The 17,834-nt window shown below is 43.9% G+C and overlaps 1 protein-coding gene across 2 annotated transcripts in view; it reads left to right on the forward strand.

The window, feature by feature from the left end:
- The window catches only part of LOC126356285 (toll-like receptor 2), a 497,935-nt gene that overhangs the window by 159,027 nt on the left and 321,074 nt on the right, over positions 1-17,834 (forward strand). For both annotated transcript variants that reach the window (XM_050007162.1, XM_050007161.1), the window contains exon 4: positions 13,055-13,172. In XM_050007162.1, the coding sequence (XP_049863119.1) occupies positions 13,055-13,172 (118 nt within the window). The remainder of the gene's footprint in view (positions 1-13,054; positions 13,173-17,834) is intronic.

Raw genomic sequence — 17,834 nt, forward strand, 5'->3', positions numbered from 1 at the left:
TAACTCTTTACCGGGCACTCTTCGTATTTTAAAGGAAGTCTTCGCCGTAAGCGGACAAATCAAGTAGGATCAACAGGTGATCGAGGTGAAAAGTCATCTTCGTACTGCCGTAAAACAACAGTCATAGCTCGCCCCAAGGCGTGCAGCAGGAGTTTCCGTTCGCTGTTCCCAGTGCCAGCGAACGCTCTCGTCGCTACACGCTTGGAAACATGACGGCAATATAGGTATGCTGCATCTATTCTCCACTCAAGTTCGCAGTAAGTACACAATTATCACTGGAGAGCAGCAGTGCTCACGCAGTCTTAACGAGCGCCATCCTATTTTCTTTTCCTTTGCTGGTCGGTCACAAAGCAAACAGTATTGAGCTTCCACTTCATCCGCTCCCCTCCGTCATAACCTCTGGTTGCAACCAAAGAGTTTACCGTTATCGGTTTATGAAGTGAAGAGGCTATTCGCGCAAAGGTATATCGAACTGCTGCACCACGGCTCAGTTCTGTTGCTCAAATAGCGAAGCTCATCCTCTACTTTTAGTGTCTTAGTTAGTAATCTCTTATAGCATCGCCTGATTTAATTCGATTACTCTCCATTATCACTGTTTTACTTTGTTGATGTTCACCTCATAGCTCTTTTCAAAACAGTATCCATTCAGTTGCTCTGATCTTCCAAATCCTTTTCCGTCTTTATCAAAATTACAATGTTATTGGTATACCGCAAAGTTTTTATTTCTTCCCCCTGATCTTTAATCCGTTTCCAAACTCTTCTTTTGTTTGCTCCACAGCTCGCTCAATGTATAAATTGAATAACACCGTCATAGGCTACAACTCTGTCTTATTCCTTCCTAATCACGGCTTCCCTTTCATGTCCTTTGACTCTTGTAACTGATTCTTCTGTAAATAGTTCATGTCAGTATTTTGTAACCATGACAAATTAATGGTTCGATAATACGATGGTTGGAACTCATATAGTGGCAACTATTTATTCACAACCGATACAAAAGAGTTATATGTTTGCGCCTGTTACTGTCCTTCAAAGTATTCACCAGCGTTGTGTTGAAACCGTGGCCAACGATATGGAAGACGTAGTATACCGTTAGCAGAGCCTGTTCTGTTGATGGTGCGAATGGAGCGGTCTACTGCCTGTCAAATCTCTGGAACAGTTCTGAAGCGAATGTCACTAAGTGGTTCCTTTATCTTCGGAATGAAATCAAAGACACAAGGACTTACGTCACCTGTGACCAGCGTTGTGAAAGAAGCGGCGACACTTTCTACGCAACCCACCCATCATTTTGCACGACAATGCGAGGGCGCATACAGTACAAGCCGTGGCTGCTCTGTTCGGTCGATGGGACTGGGAAGTATTCTACCATCCACCATACTCCCCGGACTTATGTCCTTGACAAGGCACCGGGTTCTACACAAATATGGCGACTTTGCAGGACAGTGACAGGTGCAAACATGTAACTCTTTTGTATCGGTTGTGAATAAGTAGTTGCCACTATTTATTAAGTTCCAACCCAGTAAATACACCAGTGAACCTTCATTGGAATACAAATTATTGCAAATCGGTATGGCCCTTGCCTTCCAAATGAGAACTTTTCCTTTTGTGTATACAGGTGAAAATGGGCTTCTCACAAACACTGCAGAAACAACTCGCTCCACTCTGGGTTGCCTTTGTGCCGCGCGGAGGTATAGACCTCTAACGTGTTGGTAACAGGGCAATGAATGTAAGCTATGATGCGAGATTTCGGGCTTTAGTGATCAATATCTGAAGCTGTTGTGTACTATAATTTCCACTTATTCTCGCGTTTGGTGAGTAGAACTACTTTTAAATCAAATAATATGCTGTCCACTGCCCACTGTGGTGTATCTGTGCATTGCTACATTTGAATAATTCAGTCTCGATAAAAGTCACCTTGGCGTCAACGGATGGAATACTAAGGGAGTGTAGAGTTACAGAACTCTCCGTCGTAGAGTGACAGCGTTACAGTAACCGAATCGTGTCTGCTTTGAAGAGCACGGCGTAGCGCAGCAAAGTAGCGGGCGAGCAGCACGCTTAGCATTTAGATGGAAACGCAGTTGATATGCGCCTAGCTGTGTCGACAACACACAGCACGGCGGTGGGATGCAGCCCAGATGCTCCGAACCAGGGCAGGCGCGGGCTGCTTCTGCAGTCTCTGTAGCGGCGTGTGAGCGCTCCCAAGGGATAGCGGCTAGTGAGACCTGCCACCTCACAGATGAGGCGCTCAGCCAAAGACGGAGAAACGCGTCGTCTCGAAATTCGTGCAGGGCGTGCAGACTGAAGATGCCACGTGCGTTAACGTAGCAGCTGCCAGACTTACTGTACGTCTTTTCCAATCAGTGTTTACTAATGCAGACGGTAAGGAACTGTAGATTTACTGGTTTGTAGTTCCATCGCCAAGTTCTCATTTTGAAACTTGCTATCATTCTCTCAGTTCAGGAGAATACGTTGTGTCTGTCTTCCTAGAAACATCAGTGGTGTTAGACTACTTACGAAAGTTTTATTGTGATTTTGGTGTAGCCTTCTACAGTACTGTGCAGGTCGCAGTTGAATCTTAAGGAATCGATATAGACCGCAAAAGTCTCTAAACTATACTGAGCTGGCGTCTTCATTCCAACTAGTTGTCCCAGAGCATAAAATGGCGGGACGTCGGACCGTTATCAAGTGCAGTTGGCTGAAATGGATTGCTACTACTCGTGACACAGATATTCAGGCTCAGACAGACTATTAAGTGATTTGTGGAAATTTCCAAAGGGATGAAAGTTATTTTACTCGCAAGATTAAAGTTGGTTAAAATAACAAACTGACTATCGTCAGAAATAAGTGCTCAGACATTGCTAGACGCTTTACAAATCACAAGAAAAATTTGATTAAGTTTTTCATAAATAAATGAATGTTAGATAAAGTTTTTCTGCAGTATTCAAACCTCGTGGCAACAAGTATATATTTACTGGTTACGAATCCAAAATTTAATCTTGTAATCATCCAACACACAACTTCATACGGCAGTAAGATCTGAACTATACTACCAGTGTAGATGTCTCACAGGGAGTACAACAATGCAAGAAGTGGTTCCGGCTGTTCCTAATATTCTTTTGTTTTACACGCTATGATCAGATTATTTTCGTTATCATTTTATGACTACACTTATAAGAGACCAGATTTAACAAATAATAAGTGATAGAGGTACAAGTTTTGCCCGCATGCAGCTCCCCAGTAGCCAGTATGATTGCAGGTTCGCTTCGCGGGTTCCAAGTCAGCTAAATGAAGGATCCCACCGAATTATGGTGCTTTGTGCAAAACAACACATGCAGTTTTCTTTGGTCGCATACACCGATCAGCCCTTTTTAATGTCATCATATACCTGCTACGTAAGTTAGGATGCTTTAATTGACAATAGTGTTATAGTGGCTACAACGACCAGAAATGCTATCTAGTTAACAAGATACGGTCATACGGATTATTTTCGCAAAAATATGATTGCCTCGAGGAGTGATATACTGCGGATACAGGCAGATTTCATATGCCTAGGTTTCTGAAAAGCGTTTAACACAGTGCCTCTTTGCAGACTGTTAACGAAGGTCCGAGCATACGGATTAGGTTAACAGATACGTGGATGACCCGCTCTTAAGTAATACGAACCAGTACTCTGTCCTCGAAGGCGAGTATACGTCACAGACAAGTACGGTATATCGTCAGGAGTTCGCCGGAGAGGTGTAATGGCACTTCTCGTATTCTCTGTGTACATAACTGATCTGACGGACAGGCTGAGAAGCAATCTGCAGCCGTTGACATGACGCAGTCGTGCACGTGAAGTTGTGACGTTAAGTGTCTGTAGGAGGATACAAGATGACTTAGTCGGTGTGATGAATCGCAGCTTACTCTAAATACAGAAAAAACGTTAATTAATGCAGATTATTGGGAAAAATAATCCTATAATATTCGAATACAGCATCAGGATCCTGTTGCTTGACGCAGTACCATCGATTAAAAATCTGGGCGTCAAACGGAATGAGCGCTAAGTAGGCGCATGGTCGACATCGGCTTGTTGGGAGAATTTTAAGAAAGGGTACATGATCTGTACTATAAAAGGGACCGAGTGTACAACACTAGTGCGACCCACTCTTGAGTATTGTTCTTTTGGTATCCTCCCCAAGTCGAATTAAAGGAAGATACTGAAGAAAATCGGAGTTGTGGTGCTAGATTTGTTACTGGTAGTTTCGAAAATGGTTCAGATGGCTCTGAGCACTATGGGACTTAACATCTGAGGTCATCAGTCCCCTAGAACGTAGAACTACTTAAACCTAACTAACCTAAGGACGGCACACATATCCATGCCCGAGGCAGGATTCGAACCTGCTACCTTAGCGGTCGCACGGTTCCAGGCTGAAGCGCCTAGAACCGCTCGGCCACAACGGCCGGCGGGGTAGGTTCGATCAACACGCGAGTGTTGCAGAGATTCTTCGTGAAAAACGGGACTCTCTGGAAGATATTCTTTTCGCAAAACGCTATTGAGAAACCTTATGGAACTGGCATTTGAAGCTGGTTGCAGTATGCTTCTTCTGCTGTTAACATATATTCCTCATAAGGACAATGAAGGGAAATTATGACTCTTACAGGTCGACATAAAAAGTCGTTTTTCTCTCGCTGTATCTGCGAACCGAGTAAGGTGGCCCATGGCCCAGTGATCAGTTCACTTGACTCGGTTTCGGGAAGATGGCGGTTCAAACGCGTCTCCGGCCATCTCGATTTAAGTTTTCCGATATTGTACTAAATGGCTGTAGGCAAATGCCAGGATGGTTCCTTTGAAAGGGTACGGCCGATTTCCTTCCCCATCGCTGAACATTCCGAGAGTGTGCTCCGCCGCTAATGACTTAGATATCGCCAGGACGTTATGCCCTAACCATCCTTTATGTAATTGCAGGTGAGTATGCATGTACCCTGAACTTTAATGACACGTTGTGACATATTGTACGACGTGACAAATGCCATGTTGGATGACATGATGACATGTGTCATGTTATACGACATGACATCATGCATCATGTTACTTTACTTGACATGATACGAAGCGTATTTGAAAGTAAGGCTCGATCGGTAGCGAAATGGAACAACGCTAAAGCTTTGCATAGATGTGTTGCACAGTGTCTCTAGTATACCCGTTAACCACGTGACGTCTCTCTGTTCAGTTCCGAGTGCACAGTGAGCACGTTAAGATGCCTAGAAAACAGCATCTCCCGCCAAGTATGAGTTCCCGTGAGAGATTTAGCCTGATTTGGTGCAGCCCGCAAAACATAACTATCATGTATTTTTCTTTCCTCATGCCAGTTCTTGGCCGCACTCGCCATCATTTTCGATGGGAAGTGCTTGACCGCTCTCCATACTGCCAGGACTTCACTCCCTATGATTTTCATCTCTGCTGACACGAACCGCTGGCTATGAAGTCGACGTTTTGGCACAGACAACGAGATGCAGATCAGCATAGAGGATCGGCGAAAGGTGCAGGCGGCTGCCTTCTATGAACGAGGGTATTGGAAAGTTGTTAAAACGCTGCGACAGAGCGGTGACTATGTAGAGACGTTTGCTGGAACCTGTGGCTAACTATTGCATGTAAAACACTTTTGATTTTCACTGTGGTTTCCATTTCGGTACCGATCGGACATTATTTTCGGAATACACCTCGTACACATGTCATGTATTACATGGCTTGTGTAGTAATACCAACAAGTAGAAAGTGTGATTATGTCAATATGTTTTGTCTTAAATTTATTGGAAGCTGCCACGTAAGTCGAAATGCTAGTTCTCTTCTTTTACATCCCTAACTCTGCCCAGAACATGTCCGCCTTTCTTGTGCTATAAAAGGAGCATTTTTATTTCTAGCAGTTTTATATTTCACCTGGTTCTAAGAGCACATCGTTGCACATTCAAAAAAAACTGTAATAAAATATGTCAACTAAATAAGTCACATGGTTATCCTAGACAATCTTCTAGTGCTGCCCATTTTAGGCAAGAGCTGGAAGGCGGACATGTTGTATGAAACGTCGCCTTGGAAAAATTATACAAGACTGTGCTTAAACTGACACACAATATTTTTAGCGCAACGCAGTCTGACTTTCAGAAATCCCTACAAAAGAATGGCCCTGACTAACATTAACCTATACCTTTCACAAATCACTTACCTCACAAAAATCATGGTTACTCGAACTACTGCAATACAGCGAGCGCCACTACTGCCAGCTAACTAAAAGATTCAAACTACGGAAGGCACTAACTACTGATAGGCATAGTTAGCAAATGAAAGATTTTGATAGAGAACAAACAATGTTTTTACCTTAATAATCATAATATTTATATCAGTTCATGACATCAATTCTTACAAATTTCAAAACTCCGCCATCTCTCCCCCCACGTCCACCACTGCTGGCGGCTCACCTCCAACTGCGCAACGCTACGTGCTGTTAGCATCCAGCTGCCGCTGCCCAACACTACAATGGCAGACAACAATGCAAACCAGCCACAGACTGCACACGGCACAGCCAGTGATTTTCATACAGAGCGCTACGTGGCGTTACCAATAAAAAAAACCTAAACAGCCTACTTACAGTTGGAAAAAATTAAAATATTCGGAGTCAAAAATGAAAATTTAAATGCTCACTAAAATAAGTTTAATGCAGTGCTGTTAAGTTAGAAATCCAGAATGACCAGTCATTATGGATACAAAGGATACATATTTCCAAAAATTATATCTTTGTAATTTTGACGGAATTACGTGTTTCTCATGAGTAATGATAAATAGTTTTGTCACAAACTGTTGTAGGGTTTGAAAACACAGCGTTCACTACATGTGCATGCGCCTGTTTTTTCTCGGAGCAGGCAGAAATGGCGTTCTAATGCCGTTGCAAAACAAAGTGCTTGGACATGGCCTTATTTCCACACGTGTAACACGTTGCGTTAACGTGATGGGCAATCCTATCCTTTATGTCAAACATCTAGGTCAACACTTCACAAAACTCGCAGGCCTGTTTACATGTTTACGTGGCAGTCCGCGCGGCTGTGGACGCGCTCTTTGTTGTGGGTGCTTGGGGCGGTAGCGAACAAGTGGTGACTCGATCCGACAAATCGGGGCCTGGTCAAACTTTCCGGCTGCTGTGGCACCCGAATCATATTGCTCTACGATTTGCAATACTTGGGGAAGTAATGGATCAGAGTACTTTAAGAGCTGTTCCCGTATTCTACATCAGGGACACTGTGTGTTATTGCATCACGTATCATTAAATCACTGAAAACGTTTCCACAACTACACTTAAGTTTACGGCTTTCCGGAGCGGAAAGGAGCGCCTGGTCCCCGGCACGAACCCGCCCGGCGGACTCGTGTCGAGGTCCGGTGAGCCGGCCAGTCTGTGGATGCCTTTTAGGCGTTTTTCCATCTGCCTCAGTGAATGCGGGCTGGTTCCCCTTATTCCGCCTCAGCTACACTATATCGGCTATTGCTGCGCAAACACGTTCTCCACCTACGCGTACACCACCATTACTCTACCACGCAAACATAGGGGTTACACTCCCTTGGGAGATGGAGGGGGGGGGGGGGGGGGGCGGTCCGCCGGGGATCGAACGACACAATAACCCTGGGTTCGGTGTGCCGGCGGATGGGTGAAGTGGATTGCGGTAGTCGTCGTGGGATTTTGCGGTGGGGTCGGAGCCTCTTCGTCGTTTCTAGGTCCTCGGTTAACATATGACATTCATATATATGACATTTAAATTTACACTTCCAAGTTATGCCCGTTAATACTGTGTACCACAGGCGGTACGTCTGTTCCGGATTTTTCTGCAAGCGAAAGAACTGCGATCTAGCTACAGCTACTTAGACTTGCAGGTCATAGTATTGAGTTACTGAGTGAATGCTGCTATTACTTAGTCGTAAACGAGTTCGTCGGCAGACGCGGTTGGGAATACTCTTTGTATTATTAACCTGAACACTGGGGATCCCGCAATCGAAAGGATGTGTTGCAGCTCTACAGTACCATGAACGTGATGAACTTGACTAAGTCAGGTATTCTAGCCATTCCTCTTTTGTGTCGTTAAATTACCGGAACTTTGATGTGCTGGTCGGCGGCAGTTGTTGGGCTGGTTTTTCGGTCGTTTGCGGTTGTCAAGCCGACACCGTTTGTGCAGCCCGTAGTTGTCGTACCGTCGTCAGTCAGGTAGCAATTTGTTGGTTCTGAAACTGAAAAGCTTGTGCTAAACCCGTCACATTAACCATCTACTGCTGAGGCGCGGGGGCAGGTGGTGGAGAATTTATGGTTTACACAAACACGTAATACCAAAAGCAGGCAAAGCCTCTGAAAAGAGAAATTTAATTAGTTCTGCGGCTTCCCTCTTGGCATAAATGCAAGAACACAACAAGTGAGAAAATATAAACATTTGAACGCCAGAAACTCTGCAAGCTAAAACACGAGAGAAGCAAGCAAAATCTTCGTTCAAGTTGATTATTTTCGTTCGCCACTGAAATATCCTCATTAGCCACGAGTATTTTACCGCAAGGAAGCAAGGGAATGGATGTTGTTATCGGGGACCGTATCCTCTTTCTACAACACAAATACACATGGGGATTAAAACGGTTCTCTATTTACATAAACTGGAAACATTTATTTAATTTGGATGGTGACCATAGCTTTTGGTACAAGCTTATCAGTTATAGTCCCGCTATAGTCACTAATCTGGTCGCTATGTGCTGTTGTAGCCCGTGATGAACTAAACCTGCTCTGCAAGTAAACTGGCAGCCGCCAAACCGGATGACTGAGTGTGTGAGTGAGGTCGTCCAGTCAGCGGGGGCGGCCTAAATACATGCTGTCAAGAGGGCGTTGGTGGCTTGTTGCTTGTCGGTGTGTCTCTGGCCTCTCTTGCGATAGGCGCGCTTGATCCAGCGCCTACGAATCGATCTTCGCGCTTTATCTTCGCCGACAGGTTTGCTGGGGACAGCTTATACCAGCAACTTTGTATGACAAGCGATGTAAGCAACAGAGGTAGGTGGACTCAGAACACTTTTTCAAAATTTCCAATTCTGAACTGCGCCAGACTCGACTAAATGTCACCAAAGAAAATATTAGAAGGGAATTAGTTGGAATTCGCTTCTGCAACATATATTAGGACTTATCTGCAATGTTTACTGAGTTTTCAGACTGCATACTGATATTGTGCAAGAAATGCTCTACCATCTGACCCCCTCGAAAATGGTCAGTCGTATTAACCAGAAGTTTGTTGATATTTCTTTCCTGCAGACAGGATGAACGGCAAGTTATGTTTTGATCAGCAGTCTTCTGACTACTTCGATGCGGCTTGCCACGAATTCCTCTCCTGAGCCAACCTCTTCATCTCAGAGTAGGTCTTGCATCCAGTGTCCATAGTTAGTTGTTAGATGTATTCAATTTGTCCCCCTATAGTTCCTATCCTCTGGTACTCCCAATAGTACTGTGGAAGTTATTCCCTAATGTATCAACACATGTCCTATCATCCTCTCCCTTCTTCTTGTCAGTATTTTCTTCACCGTTTATGTGGAGGAGCACCTAATTCCTTACCTTATCAATCCACCTGATTTTCAACATCCTTCCATAGTTCCACATCTGAAACGCCTTGATTCTTCTGCTACTTTTTTCCCCAAAGTCCACGATTCACTACCATTCAACACTGTACTCCAGACGTACACTCTCAGGGATTTATTTCCCAGTTTAAATCTCTTGTTTGATAGAAGCAGAAATCTCTTGATCAGAAATGCCCTCTGTGCCTGTACTAATTCGCATTTTTATGTCCTTCCTGTTTCTTCCGCCATGTATCGTTTGCTGTCCTTAACGTCGTCAGCTTCGAGGTCTCCAATTTTGACATTAAGCTTCTCGCTGTTTTCTGTTACTCCTCAATATTTTCGTCTTTCTACTCTCAGGTCATATTCTGCACTCATTAGACTGTTGATTATATTTGTAGTTCTTTTTCACTTTGACTGAGGATAGAATATGTCATCAATAAATCTTACCATTGATATCTTTTCGTCTTGAATGTCCCACTCCTGAAACGTTCTTCTATTTTAGTCATTCCTTCCTGAACGTATAGATTGAAGAGTATAGGCGACTTACACCCTTTCCAGTGGCAGTACTTCGTTACCAAATCAAAAAACAATGCATCTTTTTTGTGTACAACTTATCTGTGTACAGAAATATTGAGTAGGTATCTGATACCATAGAGATCAGTAATATGTTCACTAGCAAAACTATATCCAACAAAACAATTTCTTATTTCAGTTTAAGTTGCCACAAGTGAATAACAAAATTAAATTCACGAAAAAATCTCAGTATTGGCTTCTGTTTTTTACACAACTCTATTCTTGTGATCAAGTTTACTGTAAAACTCGCTCTGCTGTTGAGAAAGAGATAGCAACGTCGTCAACGGGTCTTTCTGCTTTGCAATTGTTCTTTCAGATGATGTACGGCATAGCCAACATCTCCCATGTTCTTTCCTCTTTTGAAGTTCCCCATTCTTCTGTTTCAGACTAAAAAAATTATATATGTTTCGTTCGACTGGGCCTGCAGCATAGTACACATCATAACACGACATTCTGTAAAGGAAAGGTCCAGACAAGCTGCAATAAGTTTAGTATTCTTAACGACGACAGTTTCGGCTTTATTGTCCTTCTCAAGTAACGTCTAGTTTGATTTGACGTCCATACTGCATCTACAGTAAATTGTCATTGTCTAATTCTTAGTGATTACGTGACATGTAGCAATTAATATTGGCCAGGTGCGGGTAGGACTCGCACGCTGACGGTTCCGTATACAAACTTTATTATGTATATAGACAGTTCATCCACACCGGGAATTGAGAATCTCGACGATTTTGCCTGTTATGGATACTGACAGTGGCAAGATAACGGTCCTGAGGATTCCCAGAATTTCAAAAAAGTCTTAATTTCAAGTCTGAAATGAGATAACAAATGATAAAAGCAATAGTTTCCGTGTGGTGTAGTTATAGATCAACAGTTTTCTAATTTTTCCTGCACTTTTACTATGAAACCATTCTTTTTGCCAGATTTCTTGATTCTACGTCAATAGGTAGTATGCTATAGGTTTTAATGAGTGAATCCGCGAGTATCAAAACATTTGTATAAATCGCTGTACCTTTAGATTTCATTGGCTTTTACAGTACCGAAGGACGTAGACCTCTGTATGTGACACAAATTTCAACCTGATCTATCTACCTGTTCTTGAGATAAACATGTCTTAACAGACGGACGGTCACACGAAAAATTTCATAACAAATGAATATGTTTTCGAATTTATCCTGCGGTTTTACTGTGAAACATGCTTCTAGGTCGACGAAAAGCACCCAGTGGATTTTGATGAGTGACTTCGAAGGTATCGAAATATGTTACACTAATGGTCTTGTCTTTTGACTGCATTGACTTAGTAGTTACAGTTTTTTTACATCCCGTAGCAACTATAGGTCTTATTTTGCGACGTAAATTTCAACTTGATGCACCTCCTACTCTTCAAAACATGCCAGGCTTCATGGACGAAACCTTAAGGAATGGCACTTGGAACTTCATCGTGAAACACCGCTTGTACAAAGATCATGCGCTGTCTAGTAACGGATGATTGAAATGTTTTCTCCGTGATTTGGCTCTTGGAACAAGTCTAGGGACATGCCTTGCCCCACCCCTTGCCCCCCCCCCCTCCCCCACCATCATCCACCGGCAGAACAATGGAAAATCTGATCATATTTTTAATAATGAAACAGGTCACCAACCGTTCTCACTGTCTATCGATAGTCTTTTTTCATGCTTTGTCCTAAATTGCTTGAGAACTGATTGAGGATTACAAAATCATCACTCTTATTTTTTGTCTTCAATTTTTGAAATTTCCCCGAATAATTAAAATCGGAATTACGTGCTGAAAATTTTAAAACAACTCAATTGATTATGACAGGCCATCCTAATTTGGCATCAATTACTTACTTTATTTAATTACATGGAAATGAGCAGATAAAGGTGTGGAACTATTTTCTGGTACGAATGAATTTTTCCTTCAGTTTAGAATTTATTGCCATATTATGGGAGACATTGTGAAGCACTGATCTGGACAGTTGCAGTGTTATTTCGTTTCTGTTTTGATTGAAATATTTTTAAAATGAGGAATGACTGTAATCTTTTTCAGCATTCAGTTACTTGCGATTAAATAAATAAACGACGCCTTGTTTGCGTTTTCCATTGCGGGTACTACAGTTTTTATTAGGCCCAGTGGTCTAAGCGATTGTCTTCTGATCATTCGTCCTAGGTGAGTCCAGGTTCGAATCCCGGTGAGGGATGGATTTTGTGGTTGCCTAAAAGCAGTGGCTGTTGCCATTGTTTCGATCCGTGCTCAGTAGCGGCTGCTTTAGTTTTGAGGTTGGTAGAAGCATTGCATTTACTTTCGTCAAAGTAAGTAAAGAATTATTAAGCAACTGTTCGCTGCGTTTTCGAAAACATTTCGATCTTTTAATTTTTCTTATTATCCACTCATCCCCCCATTTGCTCAGTTCTTTCGCTGTTGAATTTGAAATAACTTTTTCCGCCCGCTGGCGTTCCTAGAATTTTGCCGCTCTAGCTGGCCGCCTAATCTTGCCTAATGGTAGAGACGACCCTGCCGGTGACACATCAGCACTGAAATGGAGTTTAGTGAAAAAATGGGCAGTTGGAATGTTTTGTATTTCCACTCCCTCTTTACATATCCAAGTATGTCAAGCCAGTTTAACGTCTGTTGCGCGCCACTTTCATGACGTTGGCTATTTAGTGACCTACATTGTATTTGTTTCCGGACATGTAGTTATGCGAGTTTTCTCAGTTTTGACCAGTGCTTTATGGCCTCCATGTAAGAAAATGAAACAGATTTTTTTTTAAACACACGCTGCCTTTAGTTTTGAGAATGAACTGAGCTGGATGGCACTAGCTGGAGACGAGGTGATGTTCTGTGCCTTGCCTGCTCACCGTTCTGCGCTGTGGCGCGGTGTGTTGCAGGCCGTCGGCGTGCCTGAACAGGGACACGGTGCTGGTGAGCGCGGTGATCCGGCACGCCACCGCCACCAGGAAGGGCGTGCTCAACAGACTCCACTACATGCACAACGCCACGCTCATGGTGAGTACCCACACCACACCCTGTCCTGAAAGTGTGCCCAGCGTATCGAACGAGGTAGTATCTACTGCACATTCTCATAACAACACTAGCGTTTCTCGCGCACGCGGTCGGAAAAAAAATGTACACTACTGGCCATTAAGATGACTTGCTACAGACGCGAAATTTAACTGACAGGAAGAAGATGTTCTGCTACGCAAATGATTAGCTTTCCAGAGCATCCACACAAGATTGGCGCCGGTGTGACACCTACAACAAGCTGACATGAGGAAAGTTTCCAACCGATTTCTCATACACAAACAGCAGTTGACCGGCGTTGCCTGGTGAAACGTTCTTCTGATGCCTAGTGTAAGGTGGAGAAAAGGAGAAATGCGTAGCATCACGTTTCCGACTTTGATAAAGGTCGGTTTGTAGCCTACCTCGATTGCGGTTTATCGTATCGCTACATTACTGCTCGCGCTGGTCGAGATCCAATGACTGTTAGCGGAATATGGAATCGGTGGGTTCAGGAGAGTGTACGAAACGCCGTGCTGGATCCCAACGGCCTCGTATCACTAGCGGTTGAGATGACAGGCATCTTATCCGCATGGCTGTAACGGATCGTGCAGCCACGTCTCGATGCCTGAGTCAACATCTGCACGAACAGTTCGACGACGTTTGCAACAGCATCGACTATCATCTCGGAGACCATGGATGCGGTTACCCTTAACCCTGCATCACAGACAGGAGCACCTGCGATGATGTACTCAACGACGAGCCTGGGTGCACGTATGGCAAAACGTCATTTTTTCGGATCAATCTTCGATCTGTTTAAAGCATCACGATGGTCGCATCCGTGTTTGGCGACATCGCGGTGAACGCACATTGGAAGCGTGTATTTGTCAACGCCACACTGGCGTATCAACGGGCGTGATGATATGGGGTGCCATTGCTTACACGTCTCGGCCACCTGTTGTTCACATTGACGGCACTTTGAACAGTGGAAGTTAGGTTTCAGATGTGTTACGACCCTTGGCTCTAGCCTCCATTCGATCCCTGCGAAAACCTACATTTCATTAGGATAATGCAGACCGCATATTGCAGGTCCTGTACGGGCGTTTCTGGATACAGAAAATGTTCGACTGCTGTCATGGCCACCACATTCTCCAGATCTTCATCAGATATCCAGATCTCTCATGTCTAGTCAATGGTGGACGAGCAAGTGGCTCGTCACAATATACCACTCTTGATGAACTGTGGTATCGTGTTGAAGCTGCATGGACCGCTGTACCTGTACACGCTATCCAAGCTCTGTTTGACTCAATGCCCAGGCGTATCAAGGCCGTTATTACGGCCAGAAGTGGTTGTTCTGGGTACTGATTTCTGAGGTTCTATGCACCCAAATTGAGTGAAAATGTAATCACATATCAGTTGTAGAGTAATATATTTGTCCAATGAATACCCATTTATCATCTGCATTTCTTCCTGGTGTGGCAATTTTAATGGTCAGTAGTGTACATTAATGAGATTTCTGGAGTAGAGTCGTCAAGTTAGCACGTTTTGGTGCTTAACATTGCCAGAAAACAGTTTTATGTCACAGAGAGAGATACACCATTACAAACGCGAAATGCTGGTACATTATTAAAAGGTCTAACTGCCACAGCGTTCAACAGAAGAATTGAAAGGTGTATGCAATGTGTTGTTTAGGTGCCGGATGTCAGTTTATGGGATGGAGTTCTACATCTACATTCATACTCCGCAAGCCACCCAACGGTGTGTGGCGGAGGGCACTTTACGTGCCACTGTCATTACCTCCTTTTTCTGTTCCAGTCGCGTATGGTTCGCGGGAAGAAAGACTGTCTGAAAGCCTCCGTGCGCGCTCGAATCTCTCTAATTTTACATTCGTGATCTCCACCGGAGGTATAAGTAGGGGGAAGCAGTATATTCGATACCTCATCCAGAAACGCACCCTCTCGAAAGCTGGCGAGCAAGCTACACCGCGATGCAGAGCGCCTCTCTTGCAGGGTCTGCCACTTGAGTTTGCTAAACATCTCCGTAACGCTATCACGGTTACCAAATAACCCTGTGACGAAACGCGCCGCTCTTCTTTGGATCTTCTCTATCTCCATGCCTGTTGCACTTTGTGGGTCAATACAGCAACAGTTGATTTTCTTTGAAGATGAGGCTGGAGTTGTCATCCGATGATGTCGCATATGCGCTCGACTGTGACAGATCTGGTGATCGAGCAGGCCAAGGCAACATGTTGACACTCTGTACATCATGTTGAGTTACAAAAGAGGTATACATGGGCGAGCACTATTCCGTTGGAAAACACCCCTGGAATGCTATTCATGAATGGTAGTACTACAGGTCTAACCACCAGATTGACGTAGAAATTTTCAGTCAGTGTGCGTAGGATAGCCAGGAGAGTGCTCCTGCTCTCAAACGAAATCGCATCCCAGACCAAAATTCTAGGTGTGGGTCCACTGTGTCCAGCAAGCAGACAGGTTGGTTACAGGCCCTTCACTGGTCTCCTTCTAAGCCATGACTGGCACTGAGGCATAATCAGCTTTCACCAGAAACACAACAGATCTCCACCTTGCCCTCCAATGATCTCTCCGTTGACAATAGTTAAGTCGCAAATGACGGTGGTTTGTGGTCAGTGGAATGCACGCAACAGGACACCTGTCTCGGAGCTGTCATTAAAGTAAAATATTTGAAACAGTCCGTTGTGTCACTGTGGTACCAACTGCTGCTCACATTGCTGCTGCTAATGCAGTAGGATGCGCCATACCCAGATCACGATAGCCTTCCCTCTCGGCAGAGCCATGCGGCCGTCCGGAGGCCAGTCCTCTTGCGACCGTACATCCTCGTAACCACCGCTGCCAGCAATCGTTTACAGTAACTACATTCCTGCCAAGTCTTCATGCAATATCACAGGAGCAGCATCCAGTTTCTCATACCCATATCACACGACCCCATTCATAGCGAGATGTTAATAATGGCGTCTTTGTCACCTTAAAGACATTCTTGTCTCACATCCACTCACCACGCCAAATCCCAAAGGTAACTAACGCTCATGACTGCTACAGCGTGTATTTAAAGCAAACCTAATTTGCATCCTTATAGCAGCGCTACTAGCGGCACTCTTATGCAACTGGCGTACAATCTGAGTAATCATCTTTCAGATGTACGAAGACGCCTTCTAACTTTCGTTCGTATTGTGACTTTTTTCCGTCAGTATATCTCTTACCTTTGCGATTCTATGGACACCATTCAATCTTATCAGTAAAATTCATTTTCCAAATCCTTCTGCAACACTGAATCTCATACGTTTCGACTGTTTACATTTCTGCTTTTTTTTTTCCTTTTTCCACGGTTCACGACTCACGTGTAATCAATTCTGCGCCCTATCTGATCCAAATTATCCGGACACCACCAACTGTCACAAGAGACTGACCAGCCAGTATAAAAGGAAGCGACGAGTATTGTGTTATAAGCAGAGAAGCATTGACGACCCAATGCGTCGGTCAGCAGAGCTCAGTGACGTCGAACGTGAATATTTTTTTTTTTTGTCGTCATTCTGCTGACTGGTTTGATGCGGCCCGCCACGAATTCCTTTCCTGTGCTAACCTCTTCATCTCAGAGTAGCACTTGCAACCTACGTCCTCAATTATTTGCTTGACGTATTCCAATCTCTGTCTTCCTCTACAGTTTTTGCCCTCTACAGCTCCCTCTAGTACCATGGAAGTCATTCCCTCATGTCTTAGCAGATGTCCTATCATCCTGCCCCTTCTCCTTATCACTTTTTTCCACATATTCCTTTCCTCTCCGATTCTGCGTAGAGCCTCCTCATTCCTTATCTTATCAGTCCACCTAATTTTCAACATTCGTCTATAGCACCACATCTCAAATACTTCGATTCTCTTCTGTTCCGGTTTTCCCACAGTCCATGTTTCCCTACCATACAATGTTGTACTCCAGACGTACATCCTCAGAAATTTCTTCCTCAAATTAAGACCGCTATTTGATATTAGTAGACTTCTGTTGGCCATAAATGCCTTTTTTGCCATAGCGAGTCTGCTTTTGATGTCCTCCTTGCTCCATACGTCATTGGTTATTTTACTGCCTAGGTAGCACAATTCCTTAACTTCAATGACTTCGTGACCATCAATCCTGATGTTAAGTTTCTCGCTGTTCTCATTTCTACTACTTCTCATTACCTTCGTCTTTCTCCGATTTACTCTCAAACCATACTATGTACTCGAAAGACTGTTCATTCCGTTCAGCAGGTCATTTAATTCTTCTTCACTTTCACTCAGGATAGCAATGTCATCAGCGAATCGTATCATTGATATCCTTTCACCTTGTATTTTAATTCCACTCCTGAATTCATTACGGACATTTAAATGCTTCTAAAGCTGCCGAAGTCGACTAATGGTGATGTGCTTGTGAAGTGAAAACGCGAAGGAACAACCCAGCTAAATAAAGACGCAGCAGACTTTATGTTCTTACGAGCAGGAACCGTCGAAAATTGCGGAAGACGGTTACAAAATAATGTCAAGACCTCGGTGGAAGGAATCACTCGTGAATTACAAATGCTTTACTAGCAATCCAGCTAGCTCAATGACTGTGCGTGGATAGTTAAAAGGAATGAGCTACAGTAGTCGAGGGGCTCCTCAGAAA

Source organism: Schistocerca gregaria, chromosome 3, assembly GCF_023897955.1.
Source record: "Schistocerca gregaria isolate iqSchGreg1 chromosome 3, iqSchGreg1.2, whole genome shotgun sequence".
Lineage (NCBI taxonomy): Eukaryota > Metazoa > Arthropoda > Insecta > Orthoptera > Acrididae > Schistocerca > Schistocerca gregaria.